Here is a 16094-nt window from a genome sequence, read left to right as displayed (position 1 = left end):
TTGCTGTATGCCGTATGCGCGCGTTTGTGCGTTCTTCGTGCTTGCTTCACTCCGGATCGTGCAGGGATGGTGCGACTAGCTTCTTCGGTCAACGCGGCGAAAACAAGCATTTTCCAAGCAACGCGCACTACAGTCGAACCCGGGTATATCGAACTCGCCAAAAAACGTTTATTAGTTCGATATATGGCATAATTCGATATAGGCCTGCTATAGGATTTGATGACACAAAGGCACATACCTATAAGAAAAGTACTCCCTACTCTGGAATAAAATAGTCCTGGATTTTCTTCTGTTTCAACGACTTCGCTGCCTGCGACAGCACGTACGCCTCCACGTTGTCCAACGAGTCGGAGCAGCCTTCCATATTCACGCAATAGCGCCGGACCAACGCAAGTGCACTAATCACTTCGGAGGATGTAGGCAACGGGTCATCGTCAATTTCCTTATTGCTGTCGCTTTGGCTCGTGGTCGGCACGACGTCTGCAACGTAGTCCTCATCTTGTAGCTGGCCCATGATGGCGACATCATCGTCCGCACTGACGAACTCGTCGAATGTCGATCCATACGTGGCGGCGACGTCAGACTTCTCACCGCGCTCGACTCGATTTATGATTTCGAGTTTCACGGCGAACGGCAAAGTCTGCCTCTTTGCAGAGGCCATGACGACAGCGCGCCAAGAAAGTTCACAGAGCGCTAACAGGCAACACCACCAGCACGGACCACGCTGAATGAGGACTCGAGGAAAAGAGGCAGCAGCAGGCACGCAAGCATAAAGAAAAAATGGCGCCTCGGCGCCTCGGAGAAAGCACGACGGCCTCTGATTGGCTGTAAGCGCTGCAAGCAGGCCAGGATCATTTTTTGCAGGGGGGTGTTCGCCTGTGCACAGCCGGGTCTAAACCACTTTTTCTAGGGTGGCGCCGGCAGTTTTCCCCGCCACCGCGAGGGAAAGCCAACTTGCTGGGACACTTTTGAGGCACATGGAGTTTGATATATCGGTTGTCGTTGCTATTTTCGTTCGATGTAACAGTAACTTTTGCTATAAATTCTCAATGTAAATATACCGTGTTTAGAAATTGTTCGATATACGGGATAATTTGATATAAACGGGTTCGATATAGTCGGGCTCGACTGTACGTCTCCGCGATGCTCTCGCGGCCCTGCACGACGATGCGCGGCGCACTTCAGTTGTCACCTAGTCAAACACGCAGTATACGCTCGCTGTCAGTGCATTGACGTTTCTCGGTGCCCGCGCCGCTCAACAACAGCAAGCTACTTTCGTTTCTACAAAGCGACGCGCACTTTAAAGCGGTCTCGCACGACGCGGCGGCGGCAAACTTGCGAACGGCAGCATGGCTAAGCATGGCGCGCTCGTACCGCCGTCAATCCGCAGTGTACGGTGTACGCCACACGCGCAGCCGAGCAGATATCTACAGATGACTGTGATAAGGTTGTCAGTTATAAGGCACAACAGCACGTTCTTCGACGGCCGCCACCTTGCCTTCGCTCATTTCTGATGCTTATCCGCGAAGGCATCGCCGCAATCGCGCGGGAGTCATAATCACTGATCGACTGGTCTCTACCGTTACCGAAAAGACGGACGACTTTTTGCGGCACATTGTGGCGTCGACGAGTTTAGGGACGCAGTGAACCTTTTTGCGATGGAAAGTTATCGCGGTTATCACTTCTTGCATTTATGCCTTCTTGCGTTCCAAGGCAAATTTTGGTTCATCGCAGGCGGTCGTAGCTACAGAGAACGGCGTCAGGAAAGGTCACCGTGCGAAAGCTGACCGCAAGGCTTCATGCTGCCTACTATTTTTTTTTTCCTCACTGCCATTCTACCACTGAAGAAACGCCTGGAAAGTGAGCGACCTCGCTCGCAGCGTCCGAAATCTGCGTGCGGTGCTCGCCGATCTGGGTATCTTAGTCGCAAGTAAACGGGAGCGGAGCACGCGCGAGTGCGCGCCCCTGTCACGCTTTAGAAGGCACGCTCTAACTTTTTTTTGCTTCGTATGCGCTATATTTTTACCGCGACCGCGTCTCAAGTGTTCGTTGTAAAAGTAGGAGGCTTTGAAAAATGTTCGTTATATCTGGACGCAGCTTCAATGGTTAGCATAGGAAAATCGTAAGTGCACCCAAATATGGTCGTTATAACCGATAGATCGTTATATGTGGGATCGTTATAAGTGGGTTCAACTGTACTAGAAAAATAAGTGCATATTTCAAACCAGCATACAAGTGTACACTCAGCAAATCTCATCAAAATCAGTCGAGAATTTTAACAAAATTATAAGGAGCTGTACACTCAGCAAGTTCCATCAACTCGGCAAGTTTCATCAAAATCAGTCGAGAATTTTAACAAAATTATAAGGAGCAGTGTCTCCCCTTAAATGTTCACGGGCTCAGACATTCTCTCTCCTTATTGTGATACTCATATTTTTGCAGCAGTGGTGATGACTGAAGCCTGTGAATTATTTCACTGGCACTTAAATGTGGCATTCACTGTCATTTTGAGTGATTGGAATAGCAGAATTTGAGGGCTTAGCATAAACTGAGGTGTGGGGGGGGGGGTGCAGGGCCTATTGTTGTCACCGTACATGTGAATTCTGAACAAAGTGTATGGTGTACCACCCCACCCTTCTTACCCCCTTTGGCTCCCTCAGCTGCCCACGCAGTCAGAGCGAATGGTTGGAGGTTCCAACCTTCGTCAACAGGTGGCACCACCTCTGCTGAGACCTCAGCAGATGAGTGCTCCACAGTGGGGCTCTCAATTGCACAGGCCGCACATTCCACGTAGTGGGGCAGTAGCCAGGTTTGAGCCACACAACGCCATCTCCCACTTTGATCCCCGGAGTGGGGACCACCTAGTGCGAGCTTTTCTGGAAGCAGGCCAGCATCATCCACTGCAACAGCAGCAAGACCAGCAACATCATCCGGAAGAGTACCAGCTGGCGGCACCAAATCTGCAGCAGCGTGATGGCAACCATGCAGCGTTACAACATGTGCTTGCCGCTGCTGATGGTTGGCGACGGGAACACTGATGGCGGTGTATTGAAATGATATGAGAAGGAAAATCAGGATAGCACTCGATTTCGTATGGCACAAACTACTTTCTGTGACAGTGTAGGGAGAGTTATTGGGGTGGAGTTTTGCACGGTGCTTGTACTGTATATTTTCTTCCCGTGTGTCTTGCGTTGTTTCACGCTGATGAATAAGTATGCATCCTTTCTAACTCGCCCACCTTACTGCTTTTGCACATGTGTTACCTTTGAGTCCATTTTGTATTGATTTCTACCAAGGTGTAGCAACTTGCTATTTGGAACACTTTTAGATTTACCAAAACGTGAAAGAGCTAAACAAGAGAAATTGTTTTATTTACATGTTTTGTTTTAATATGAGTAGCTCTATCAAATAACTTGTCCATATTTTTCTTCTCAGACTGAAGCATATACGTGAACTAAACAGTGGGACTATTCTTTTTGAGCAATGTCATGTATGCACTACAGTGTACCTCCATAGCTTTCCCGTTGATGTCACGAAAAGTTGTCCACGAGTATAATAGACTTCAAACAAGGATTTGGGTGAAGAAAACAAGGTGCATACGTTCACTGGGCAAGAGGTGTCCTGCACTTTTGGCATTGACCGTCTCTTCCATGAAATTGCTCGGTTGAGGGTCACAGCCATCACAGCTCAAAATGAATGTTTAGCTCAAAATGAAGTTTGCATGCGTCTGCTGCTGCCAGTGCCTTGAATTATGCATGGGCTTGTGTTATAGATTCATTGACTGCGACAATGTTTGCACCAGGTTAGCCAGCATTTGCCACCTTAGATAACGCCGAGCTTGACATTCAACGTAATCTCTCAAAGAGCACTACAGGCATTAGCTTTCCAGAACTTCCAGCAAGGTAGGTGTGCGACACACAAGTACGGAACACAGCAGCACATGCAATAACATGTTGAAATGCTATGGTTAGCTTTTGCAACATAGTATGCATTGGAATTTGTAATGCCTTGGAAACATGTGTAGGCCAGACAAGCAGAAGCAAAGCAAGAAGTGATATTTCATGGTGGCTGCTGCCCTGTTGGTTCCTTATGGCTTTTTTTTTTCCTCCCTTTCTTGAGTACTGCAAGCTTGAGCCACTTCCGGCGTGTCCTCTGTGCAAGTTGTCCAAACCCTACCGTGTTCTGGATGCTCTAGATAAGGTGAAACAGCTTGGAGCAAAAGGAATGTTGGTGCTGTGTGAAAGAAGCAATCATACTTCACCCATTCCCATAGACTTTCTCTTTGCTGTTCATTTATATGTACTTGCTGCTTTGTATGAAGGGCGATATTTATGTAAAACGGATGGATGCTAATGCTGGCTGCCTGCAGAATTTGCTGCTTTTGTCATGACCATTATGCCTCACCCTTTTTTCCCCCCTGTGATTGTAGATAGGTGCAGATGGCCGAGCCCGAGTGGTGCATTTCTAATGGCACGCTTTGTGGCTGCAAAATGTTGGTGCACCATAGAAATACTTGTTGCTGGGTTCATCGTAATGAGGGAAAAAACTAGACGCCTAGTACACCGTATAATTTCGGTGTACTAGGCGTCTAGTTTTTTCCCTCATTGTTGGTGCGCCAGCTGCATCCCACACTTCTGACACACAATGGTTTGCATTCCAAGCATGTGCTGAAAAACTGGCAGTGTTACTACTTTTCTCATTAGTGTAGTATCTCTACTTTCCAGCATTGCAGTCCCAGCTAAGTTACAATTTAATATGTTTCTGTTTTTCGGGAAAGAAACTTTAAAACAGTTTTTATTGCGATAGCAATTATACGGGCACTCTCAGCTGATTTCTGCCGTCGCTGTCATGCCCCAGATATGTATATGTATGTATGTATGTATATATATATATATAAAAAGGCACAAAGAAAAATAAGGCAGAAAAAAAAAAATTCTGAAGCACCCGGCCGGGGATTAAACTCTGTGCAGCCCATTTGTGCATATGGCCTGTTCAGTGCTCGCAGCAGCCAATGCTTAAATGGAGTCGGTATGAGATGGTTGTAGCACCGTGGCAGCAGAGGTAGCCCATTAAATGCAAGTTCTTGTTGGACAGCTGCTTACTTCGTTTGGCAATGTGTACTGGAAATAAATGGAAACCAATTGCTGCCTGAGATGAAAATTTTAATTTATCCACCTTGAAGCATAATTTGGTATTTTGGGTGAATACAGGTAACCATGAACAAGAAAATAGCATGAATTGGTAGCAACTGTAATGTTTGAAGTAAGATTACAGCAGAAAATGTGTGCGATGTTCTTGTGCAGCAAGCTATGGTCTAGGACAGGGGTTCTCAAGCATGTTGGTCCCAGGGAACCCTGCTAAGCTCCATTAAGTGCCAAGGAACCTTCCCCCCCCACCCCCCCACCCATTTTCATGCAAGCATTTTTCATTCGGTCCTTCACGCTACATTCACGTGCAATGAATTCAAAAGCAAGGGTATATAAAAATTTATTCACTGACATGCAACTGAACTCACTTTCCTTGCCCCAACAAATCAATGCAAGGCAAAATCACGCATGTCGGCTGCTGGATTCAACTGATTCCTGTGCTTATTTTTCAGATAGGCTAGTGTCGAGAATGCCTGCTCACACGCATATGTTGTTGCAAATGGCAGCAGTATGTCCACTGCCTTATCAAACAGATGTAGGAATAAAGGAGCAGCCTCCATCCAGAAGGCCACAACACTTTAGCAGCCAAATTTCTCTTTAAGGGCAGTGTTAGCCCGGAGTTCTAGAAATAGCTTAACCGCGCGGCCTGTTTTCGGAGTCGGGCTGGCTACAAGGTGCTGGCGGGATTTATTGCGCAGCTTGCGCATTTCTGTTATGCACTGAGATGTGCTTATTGACACTTGGGCGTGGGTCATGGAGGTTCCTTAGATTGATCGCACCTCGGGTTCGCCATCTAAGTGACTTGGTGAGTGCGGAACCAGGGAAAATTTATATCAGTGGCTCACGGAACCCCTAGGTTCCACAGAACCCACTTTGAGGAACCATGCTCTAGGACACTCAGGTTATTTCATTTAAATTTGTTGTAATACTCTTCATTGTAGCAGCACCTACAGTGAATATAAACAGTAAGAATCTCACTGTGTTGTGACTTTTTGGAACTTCTTTGCGAGGGTAATTTTATTATGATAGTGTACACTGGAAAGCCAGTCACCCATACCTCAGAGAGAATTTTCGATATGATTGATATAGCTTTGTGTTGGGCGTATCTATACTTTATGCTAGGAGGCATAGAAAAGGTGCTTGTAACTGCTTGAAAAGTAAAGTATACTACGAAAAGCCACATAGAGGAGACTGGAAACATTGCCTTGCAGTAAATGGTGCATTGCTGTCTGTTCGCACGTATACTTTCAATGTTTGACTTTTTCTAGCAGCCTCAGCTCATCTTCTATCAACATGCTGATGTATGGCTACGTATACGACTTATCAAACATACCTGAGTTTGGTTTTCGATCTTCTGAGTGATATTTTTGTCACTTATTATTTTGCTAGTATGTAGTTACTATTTGTGTTTCAGAAGCAGACCAGTCCTAAATGTAAATTCTTGTATTGAGTCACCCTAGAATAACTAAGGTTGTAAAGTAAAATTCTTGACATTACCTGACATGTATAAATCCAGGTGATTTTAAAAAGTCAGTACAGACAGCATTATAGGTTGGCATAACCAGGCAAGTCGGCTCATTTGCGTGCATCGAATTTTTAGCTCTGTTTCCTCTTCCCTTTGAAGGTTGAAAAATGTGCGTTCTTACCTCACACTCTTTATTTTAAGTGTGTACTTTTATGATGTATTGATTTTAGATTACGATATTTCATGGGTGATGTGATTTTCGGTATTCTCATGCTAGTGAATTTGAAGATTATTCCCAGTCTTTTCTCAGTCTTTCTTTTTTTGTTGTTTATATGTACACATGCAACGAAAGTATGCTAGTTTGTATATTACACATTTCTAATCTTCGTCATGATGTTTCAATCAACATTACAGTGCGGTTATAGCAATGTCAGCTGCTGCTGATGGGGTGTGTAGCATTAACACCAGGATTGGTGAGAAATATGCGCTGTGTTAGTTGCAAACTGTTTGAACTACTATGTTATCATGAGGAAGCCTTAAAGGCAGGATTGTGTTTAGTGGCTGTTATTGCATTGAGAATTTGACGTACCAATGATTTACGATTTACACTGACAGCTGTGTTGATGGGTAAGCTCTGAAGATTGTTGCAAAGTTGAATGCAAGTTTCTTGAGAGGTAAAGCAAGCCTTAAAGGGTTACTGACACAAAAATTTTGGCCTCGCGTTTTTTTGCTGCAATGTGTTGCTGGGGGCCTGTTAGTCATAACACCGCACATCTTTTGGAGCAGCGCGCAACAGATAATTTACGGGCTCCTCATTACCGACCAGTGTCAGTTTCGGTGTCAAAAACGACAAGCCTACGGCTGCAACTCTCGCCACCTAGTGGGTGCTGCGCTCAATCACGTCAGCACACAGAACTGTGGCACACTTTCGCACGGTTCGCGAGCAGCCGCCGAGAAGTAGGGTGCTGGAGTGAACCCAGCAAAAAAAAATGGCGGCTATGACGTCGTCATAACTTGTTGCAGTGTGGTCACGTGAGGGAAGCAGGGGGTCGAGGGTGTCAATAGTGCAATGGCGTCGATAGCTCACGTAAACTTCAAAATTCATTTAAAATACGTGCCAAGCTATATTCGCTGTTGATATTTTGCAGATGTTATAAGCATGTTCACGGGAATTGATCCCGCAGGCTATCTCTGCCACAAAATTTTGTGTCAGTACCCCTTTAACACTTTTTCTACTGCTCACAAATATAGTCCTTACTGGAATTTGTATCATTCTACCTGATAATGGGCATAGGTTGTCACGAGGAAATATGCCTCGCAGTATAAATTGATGGGTATATCCATCAGCCTTCTTATGGTTGCAATTTTTACGCAAGATGTTTGTTAATGCTAGTGGCATGGTGCGTAGTTTTTCTCTTTATCATGGGATGCTTGGATTCTTACCTTGGAAAGATGACTGCTGGCATGCCATATTTCTGGGAAATCTTCGGGAAATTTTTGATACTTTTTATTCTTCCAGTGGGAAGAAGCACATGACAACCTATGTACTGGTGTGGCTAAAGTTTTATGGTCAATCTTTGTTTGCGAGATTCTCGGCTTTATATGCATGAATTAGTGTTGTGATCTGCCACCTAATTGCGCACACTCTCTGTCACCATTTCCAAGATTGTCTGTTACTCTTACGGCATTTATTTCTTGCTAGGGCTTTCTTCTGGTTGTGTGTTATGTTATAGTTACACTTAAAGCACTGTAGTCTATTTTTACACTGCATTCGATCTCGAGAAAGGGTTAAAATGACAGGGGATCTCTGCTGTTTTTGCACACTGCCTTCTTAACGAACTGATTTACTTTTATTGAAAATGGAGTCTTTGTATGAGAGTGATCTTTTGAGAAGCTGTTCAGCTTCTTGTATGAAGCACAGTGTTATACACTCGTCAGCTATAGAATCCAGAAGATAGATATGTATATATATACTATTTAGAAGCATATTTAAACTTATAAAATGGGATATTTTCCTGAGGATTCATTGTACTTGATACTGTGTTCTTGGTACAGTGGGAAGCCTTTCATACCTAGGCTAAAGCAAGTGGCATGCCCATACATAGTTACTTTGTATGTAATGATTAATTCAACAGAAGACGAGGTGTAGACTTCAATCATCTATTATTTTCCCACATTATTTTTCGTACTGGCATCTGCCATCGTGTCATACCTTGGAAATGTGTTATTTTCACAGTGCCTTCAGTGCGTGGAATGCAGAGGTGGTGGTTGCTAGTAAAGGTCATCGATTACTCAGGCTAATAGTCCTGTCAAAATTAGAATGGCTTGCATTTGGGCTAGTTGGTGATTTTGCACGTTGAGTGGTTGCAGCAGTGTCTTTGTGTCAAAATTGGTGTGGCACATGTTGTGAGACTTTTTTTATTGGCAGTCTTATTTTCTATGGTTTGTGAGTGAATCATGCAGTTTTTTTAAATGTGTCTGTTGTATACTTGTTGCTCAAAATAAGTAAAAAGAATAAAGATATTTTTTCTTACAGTTTCTTTTCTCAATTGCTACCTTTTATTATGTCATCACGGCATATTTCTATTTTCACAGTATCACGCACTTTTATAGCTTCACGGCCTGCCCAGGTGTGGTGTGGCTTTATGTGATGATTGACTCCGGTGCCCTTGCATGCGGAGCTCAAATTTTCCGGGGTGTGTGTGTGTGTCCTGTTTACTGTGCTCTCCTTTGCAAGCTTTCTTCATGTGCTTCTCTTGTCACTACTAACCCAGAAGTCTTTCTGTTATTGCTGGAGCTTTCTTTTTCACACTTGGTGAAGCAGTGAAGTGGTAACAAAGCAGTAATGGATTTCCTACATTTATTGGTGTTGTTCAGGAGGACAAAGGAGCTGGAAAATTGGGTCCCCCATATCAGGTTGCTGGGGCAGAAAGTTGGCCGCCAAAGGTAAACAACACTCTTTAAAAAAATGTGCGTTTGGCTTGGCTGACTTTCATACGTACGTTCTGAACGTAACTTCTAGCTTTATTTTTTTCCATTTTTGCCGTTTATGCGAGGAAGGGGTGGCGTCAGGATATTTTCATTGGGGGAGGGGGGTTGCATCCAGGACAAGTGAATCTCTTCGGGGGAAGGTGGGGGGGGGGGTCGAGGAAAATCCCCCCCCTCCTTCATGCCCCCCACTGTCACTGCCCCTGATGTGAGGTCTAACTGAGCAGCACATAAATTTTGCGTAGCTACATTCTCACCTTTTGTGCAGATGCTTTCTCATATTGACCGTAGCTGTCACTATCGTAGTTTAGTTGCCACTGAATACGCACACACTGAATGTGATTTTCTAGAGAGCTCAGTTTTTTTTCCATTTATAGTTAGGTGTAGTTAATGCTAGCACGTGGCATGGCCTGTTTGATTGGGTCACATCTGGTTTCACTACAGTTTTTCTGGTGGTATTACTATGATATTTTAGGTTGCAGTCACAATTGCTGCTAATGTCCATTGGTGTGGCTTGCATTTTACTAACATCCCTTTGTTTTTTGATGCTGTAAAGACTTCAAAAACTTTGCAATATGCATGTTTATATGGGTGTTCCATGGCACTCTGTGCATGCCTCTTGGCCTTCCCTTTCGCCTTTGGTTCTGGTGGTTTTTTTCTTTCACCTACAATGGCCCTTGAAAGGTGACCTAAGGAAGACAACATTATTTTACATGACCTTAAGATACCTATAATGCCTTGGGACAATATTCTGGGGCACAATACGATTCTGCATGAGCATCTCTAGGCCTGTAAATAAGGTGGTGTTACTGTCGTAGTTCTCAGGGTTTAAAAGGGCACTGCAGTAGCTCTTGAACATAATCAGGAAACTCTGCTGATTTGTAGTCAAGCTCCTGCGAACATGAGTAAGGTATCGCACCTTATGCATTGTGGGAACTTGCAATTTTGTGTCCAAAACTGTCAAGAATCACTCGCTGTCTTCTCGGCAAGTCGTCGGCAACTATGCAGCAAACGAGAGCGACCATGCATGACAGGTATTGGCTGGTCTCGTGAACAGTGCACTTGCGGACAATCTCTCTGGGCACGTGCAGCATCAGCGCATTTCCATACCCTTAAGAGCGCAGCGGTGGAACTTCTGCTCGCCATCATGTGCAGGAAAGTCCCGTGACCTGAGCAGAAACATATGTGCCATTGGTAGAGTGGGACATTGCCGTCAACTCTGGTTCTTGCAGTAGGGACGCTGGAAAAATAGTGAGAACAATGAAAAGTAACCCCAGGGACATGGGCCAACCACTAACGCAGTGAAATAGGGATACTTGTGCAACACCAGGCAGAACCTTTCCCTCTCAGTCAAATTTTGGCTGTAATATGATGTCATATGGGACATTGTGGCTGAGGTCATGCGGCTCTCCTGCATGTGACAGCGACTGGAAGTGCTGCTGTTGCACTCTTAGGGTACGGAAACACACTGTATCGCGTTAGGTACCAGTGCGCCACCACATGTCAACATCATGCACGCCCAAAACCAGAAGTAGCAGCCAATGCGGTCAAAGAAAAAAAGAATAGAAAATGCGCAAGGCTATGATGTGCAGCAATCTAACTCTTGGGTGGTGCATTTTGCCATTTCCTCTTGTGTAGCATCCAGAGTGCTCATGTAGGTTTTGTGATAACTCTGCCTAAACTTGAAAAAAGAAAAAGAAAATTGTGTCGCCATATTCACAAGGCAACAGAGTCCACCAGTAGGGTCATTCTTTGATAACTTTGAAAGATGTCTCTAAGCCCCTTTAGTGGTGCATTGTCCGTGCTTTAAAACGTAGTAGTAATTGGCTCATTGCTGCCGTATGCGTGAGCATTGGCGGCAGTTATCTGCCCGCGTAAAATAGTGCAGTCCTAGTGATAAATTCAGTGGTGTCTATGAACGCTGCTGGTAAAAGTGCACACCATACTCATAAACAAGAGTGACTATTGTGGCACAAAAATACTGTTGACTATTTAGTGCATATTTCTCGTAATGAATCTCTTTGAGCCACGTCTTTTCATTACATTGTGTGAAGTTGTTCTTAAATGGGGGGGTCATGCCTGCTAAGCGAAGCTTGCTTAGTTACGAAACTTGAGTGATTCAGGTAAGTTATGGCCTCGATCGGACAGATGTCGCTGGTGTGATGTGATGCTACATCAGCTAGCTGTGGGTGAACATTACAGTGATGAACTGGAAGAATACATCTCGAGCTAGTTGTTCATCATAAAGCAGAAAAACAAACAAAACGTGCACACTTTACGAAGACAGACAGAAGGAACATGAGGCACAGGCGCTGTACCTCATGTTCCTTTATTCCATAGCATTCTGTCCCATAGCATTACCTCAGCTCCCAACAGGCTGCACTGTGATGTGGTCAAATGGAAATGAGAGTGTTGCATAAGGCTTGGACAGCTTGTAAGATAGGTGGAGTGCGTGCAAAGACCACATTGTCCAGACATGACAGAACTTCCGGGGAAGGAGGCTTGAAGAGATGAAAAATCCTTGAACGAGGGGTGTTGCTGGAGCCAATGTTTCGACATGTGTACTTGTCTTCATCAAGGCAGCCACTGCCTTGATGTTGCTGTCTTCAGTTGCTGCCTTGGAAAAGTTTGATGAAATGCCTTCAGTTGTTGCCTGATGAAGACAGGTCCACTTGTTGAAACATTGGCTCCAGTGACAACCCCGGGGGGTTCAACATTTTTCCATGGTCCACGCATGAAATGCACGAATGCAAGCTGTATTTAATGAGCATGAAAACTTAAATGGAAGGGTTTCTCATTTATTGTTGTTTAGCAGTCTGTGCTCAACAATGCAGTGAAAGGTATGAAACAGTGCAGAAAGGCACATGAACAAAAGTGAGAAATATAACAACACATATTGCACTGTTTTGTACCTTACAATAAATCCCAGTAAACTGACCCAATTTGCCGTCTTGCTGCTAATGCAGTGTTTCTCATTCTGGGGCTCATGACCAGCAGTAGCAGCCAACCTTGCAGCTTGGCAGCTAAAGCATTGCACTGCTAGGCTTCGGGATGCGAGTTTGATGCCTGGTCATGGTATCTGCATGTCGATGGTGGTGAAATGCAAAGCCGCCCATGTTCTTAGGTACAGGCGTACATTAAGGAACCTTGGGCAGTTAAATTTATATTGCTGCAGCTTGCTTTGTATTGCCACACGCGCTCCTTTCTTTCTATGTTTTGTTTCCAGCCCATTGCACGTGTAGTTACTGCATTGTGCAAACCGCACCAGAATGTCTGGGAACTTTCCAGATTATTTTAGGATCTTCTGTTAGGCTGGAGTGCGCAAATGTGAACAGCTGAGTTTATTCTTGAACTAAAGCGGCCACCAGCGATAAGGCTCGAATATTCTATGCTGCAGGTATAAATGCCGACGCGCCTTGCCACGGATGAGTTTATCGATGGCCGACACTCTGTTCGCCGCTATCAGGGTACAGTGTGCATTGCTGTAGTTTGACTTTTCGTTTCCTGGCCACAAGTTCGGCCAAATAAAAAGTTTCATCTTGGATGCGCCGACGGCTGCTTCCGTCAACGTCACAACCCCGGGACAGTATCATGGTTTTGGCACTTAAAGCCCCAGAATTTTAAATGAATATTCTCAAACAAATAGCAGTTGCAAAGAGACTTGCATGCCCCCACTTTCCCTTCATTTTACATCTTGCTATTAGCAAGACCACGTCAAACCAGTGTGAGGGCAGCCTTCACGGGCAGGAAGGGAACTTGTAAACACATGCTTACAAGAAGAACTGCGTAGATAATTGCCTTATTAGCTCTTTCTTTAATGCGAAAGATTGGTTCTTGTTTTCTTTAATTCTTGAAAAAAGTGTTTTTACCACGACAAACACGACACATTGCAGCACAGCAAATAGCAGGCAGCCTCAAATGATGTTTGCAAAAACTATGTATGCTGTAAAGCAAAAAAAATAACATTATTGTGGCAAGTGGAAAAAGAAAACGTGGCATGTAGAAAAGCACGGACATAAAAAAAACATTTAAAATAGCCTGAGAATAATTTCAGAAAATATAAATGCTCGGTACACTGCAATTCTTTAAATATAAAAAAGAAGCAGATACATAAAAGAAACTATAGACCAGGAACTGGCCTCACAGCTCTTGCCATGTGATGAACCGTTTTCTTGGTTTTATGAAAAACAAGGCCACAACGTTTATTTTTTGCTTGGCTTTGTGAACGATGCTGCATTTCTTTTGGAGGAGGACTTGTCGAAAGATACTCACTATCATCAAGGTTAACCAGCTGTAAAGCGTGCTCTAACCAGTAGGAAAGTTGGTAAATGTAGCCGGTCCTGCAACATTCTAGTGTCAAATGTAGTCCTTATAAACCTCATGTAGCGCTCATTTAACACGGGACACAGGGATAACTTGCACACAGGACAGGTGCTACTCACAGCTAAGTTTCATTATGAAATGCTTCCCTACATACACACAGTCGTGTAGGTACATGCAGGTGCACTGTCCATAACATGCACACAGCTATAGCCAAACATGACAGATTATAAAGATTGCAGATTTATTAGGGATGGGTGAATAGTAAGTTTGAGGTTTGAAACGAATTCGAAGTGAATAGTGATTTGGTCGAATAATTTCGAATTGAATAGTTTAAATAGTATATATCGCATATTATTAAGGAAAATGAGCATTTTTGTCATGACCCAAATAACTTGCACAATATTTTTAAGAATTGGAACTACACATGTGTGAATGTCACATTTTTGGTTCGAAGTGAAGTGGAATTAACTTTAAATAGTAGCAAGATTTGTATAGCAGTAGGGTGCAAGTTATAACTGGTACAATACATTACATTTTAAAAATTACGATACTTAGCACGTATAAGCCCATATGACTTGCTTTTAAGCTTCAAAAATAATTAAATGTGGCTTCGTGGCAGTGCGGATTTTCCCTGGATGAGTGGTTTCACGGCATAGCACCCTTACACAGCAGTGAAACCACCTTTACAGGGGAGGCTTATATGCACTCAATTATGCATATATTTGTTCATTTCGAATAATGTAAATTCGTGTCGAAGCGAATTCAAATACTGTCATATTCGTTTGAATATTCGAAGCACTCGAATATTTGCCCATCCCTAAGATATATAACCGTCTTTCCAAAAACTGTCCTTGCTGCGCAGTACAACAGATGTGTCTTTGATACAGCTGCTCTCATTTATGATGTGATGTGCTTCCTTGAGTTATCTGGCAAGCGCATTCACACTTCTGCCCAGAATTGAAATACTAATCGGCGTCAGCTCATCGGCACAGGTCCTACAATGCATAGGTAAAGGAAAAGAATAATTACTATTAACAGATTGGTCGTGTCTCCTGCTTTATCGTAGCCACAATGACCAGTTTGTCTGATTTAAACCTTTCCACAAGTTAGGGGGTATTTCAGCAGTTCTACTTATGCTCAACTTGCGCGTCTTTTGGCCTGTCCTGACCAAGTGAATTATGCGGCCTGAAGGTAATGAGTATAGCTTTCAAGTTGTGCACAACAATCTCTAAACTATCATGCGAGAATGAGGAGCCTCATCGGTGATGAGCAGCATATTTCCAAATGGGACTCTCTTCACAGCACAGTGGCATGTGCTGCTGCCATAGGAGTGATTTTCCCCCATGCTGACAACAAGTATCACCCCTTGCTCAGCTTTTACAGGAAAAGAAAAACTTAAACTCCTAGAAAATGGTTAAATAATGCCAGGTCCATAAATTAGATGTGTGATAGACCCTCGGAAATGTTCTTATGAGGAATAAACTCACCGGCACTAAGAACCAAAGATGACCTGTGAACAGCCAGCATTGTTCTTGAGTAACTATCACTGCTCAGCATTGTCAGACAGTTGTGTGGGCAACATAATTTCATACTTGACGAGCTGGCTGTCCTCGTGCTACAAAAATGAAGTGTTATTTTATTGTAATTAAGGGCAGCACGCTTTCTTTTTTTCAAATGCAGCGTAGGGTGTGGCACCTTTATCCAATAAAACACATTATTTTGCGAATAAATCTCTCAAAAATCAGCATTTTGCTGCAGCAATAAAATGTAAACTGATTCTAAATAGCTCAGTGACTGGAATAACCATTCAATGGTAAAGAATGTGTTAACATCAATAGTCACTGCACAGACATAAAAGCTGTAGCTATTAACCTTGCTCGGTGCTCTTGGGCACATAAATGTTATAATTTCATAAAGCTTTGTTGAATGAGCACTGTAGGGTAGCCGTAGATCGGTAATTGTTACTGTAAAATATGTTTGAAGACAAGACTAAAATGGTAATGATTGAAAATGTAAACTGCGAAAGAATTAATGTAGGGCTAAATATGATTGCAGTGAAGACGAAGGTAATGCTGAATATCCTAGCAAGAGAGAGCTCACGATTGGCAACCAAGCTATGGAGTTGGTGCTAGGGTATGTATACCTAGATCAATTACTTACTGGGGAGTGTA

At 43.6% G+C, this 16094-nt stretch overlaps 1 protein-coding gene across 4 annotated transcripts in view; it reads left to right on the top strand.

Moving 5' to 3' along the window:
• LOC119389379 (Golgi integral membrane protein 4) overlaps positions 1 to 16094 on the top strand; it is a 54177-nt gene that overhangs the window by 22528 nt on the left and 15555 nt on the right. For 3 of the 4 annotated variants that reach the window (XM_037656608.2, XM_037656610.2, XM_037656604.2), the window contains exon 9: positions 9490 to 9558. The exons of the other annotated variant lie outside the window; for it this stretch is intronic. In XM_037656608.2, coding sequence (XP_037512536.1) covers positions 9490 to 9558 — 69 coding nt within the window. The remainder of the gene's footprint in view (positions 1 to 9489; positions 9559 to 16094) is intronic. 4 annotated transcript variants of the gene reach the window in all.

The sequence above is a fragment of the Rhipicephalus sanguineus genome, chromosome 4 (assembly GCF_013339695.2).
Source record: "Rhipicephalus sanguineus isolate Rsan-2018 chromosome 4, BIME_Rsan_1.4, whole genome shotgun sequence".
Taxonomy (NCBI): Eukaryota; Metazoa; Arthropoda; class Arachnida; order Ixodida; family Ixodidae; genus Rhipicephalus; species Rhipicephalus sanguineus.
Note: the sequence above shows the minus strand (reverse complement) of the source record. Positions and strands in the feature narration are given on the sequence as shown.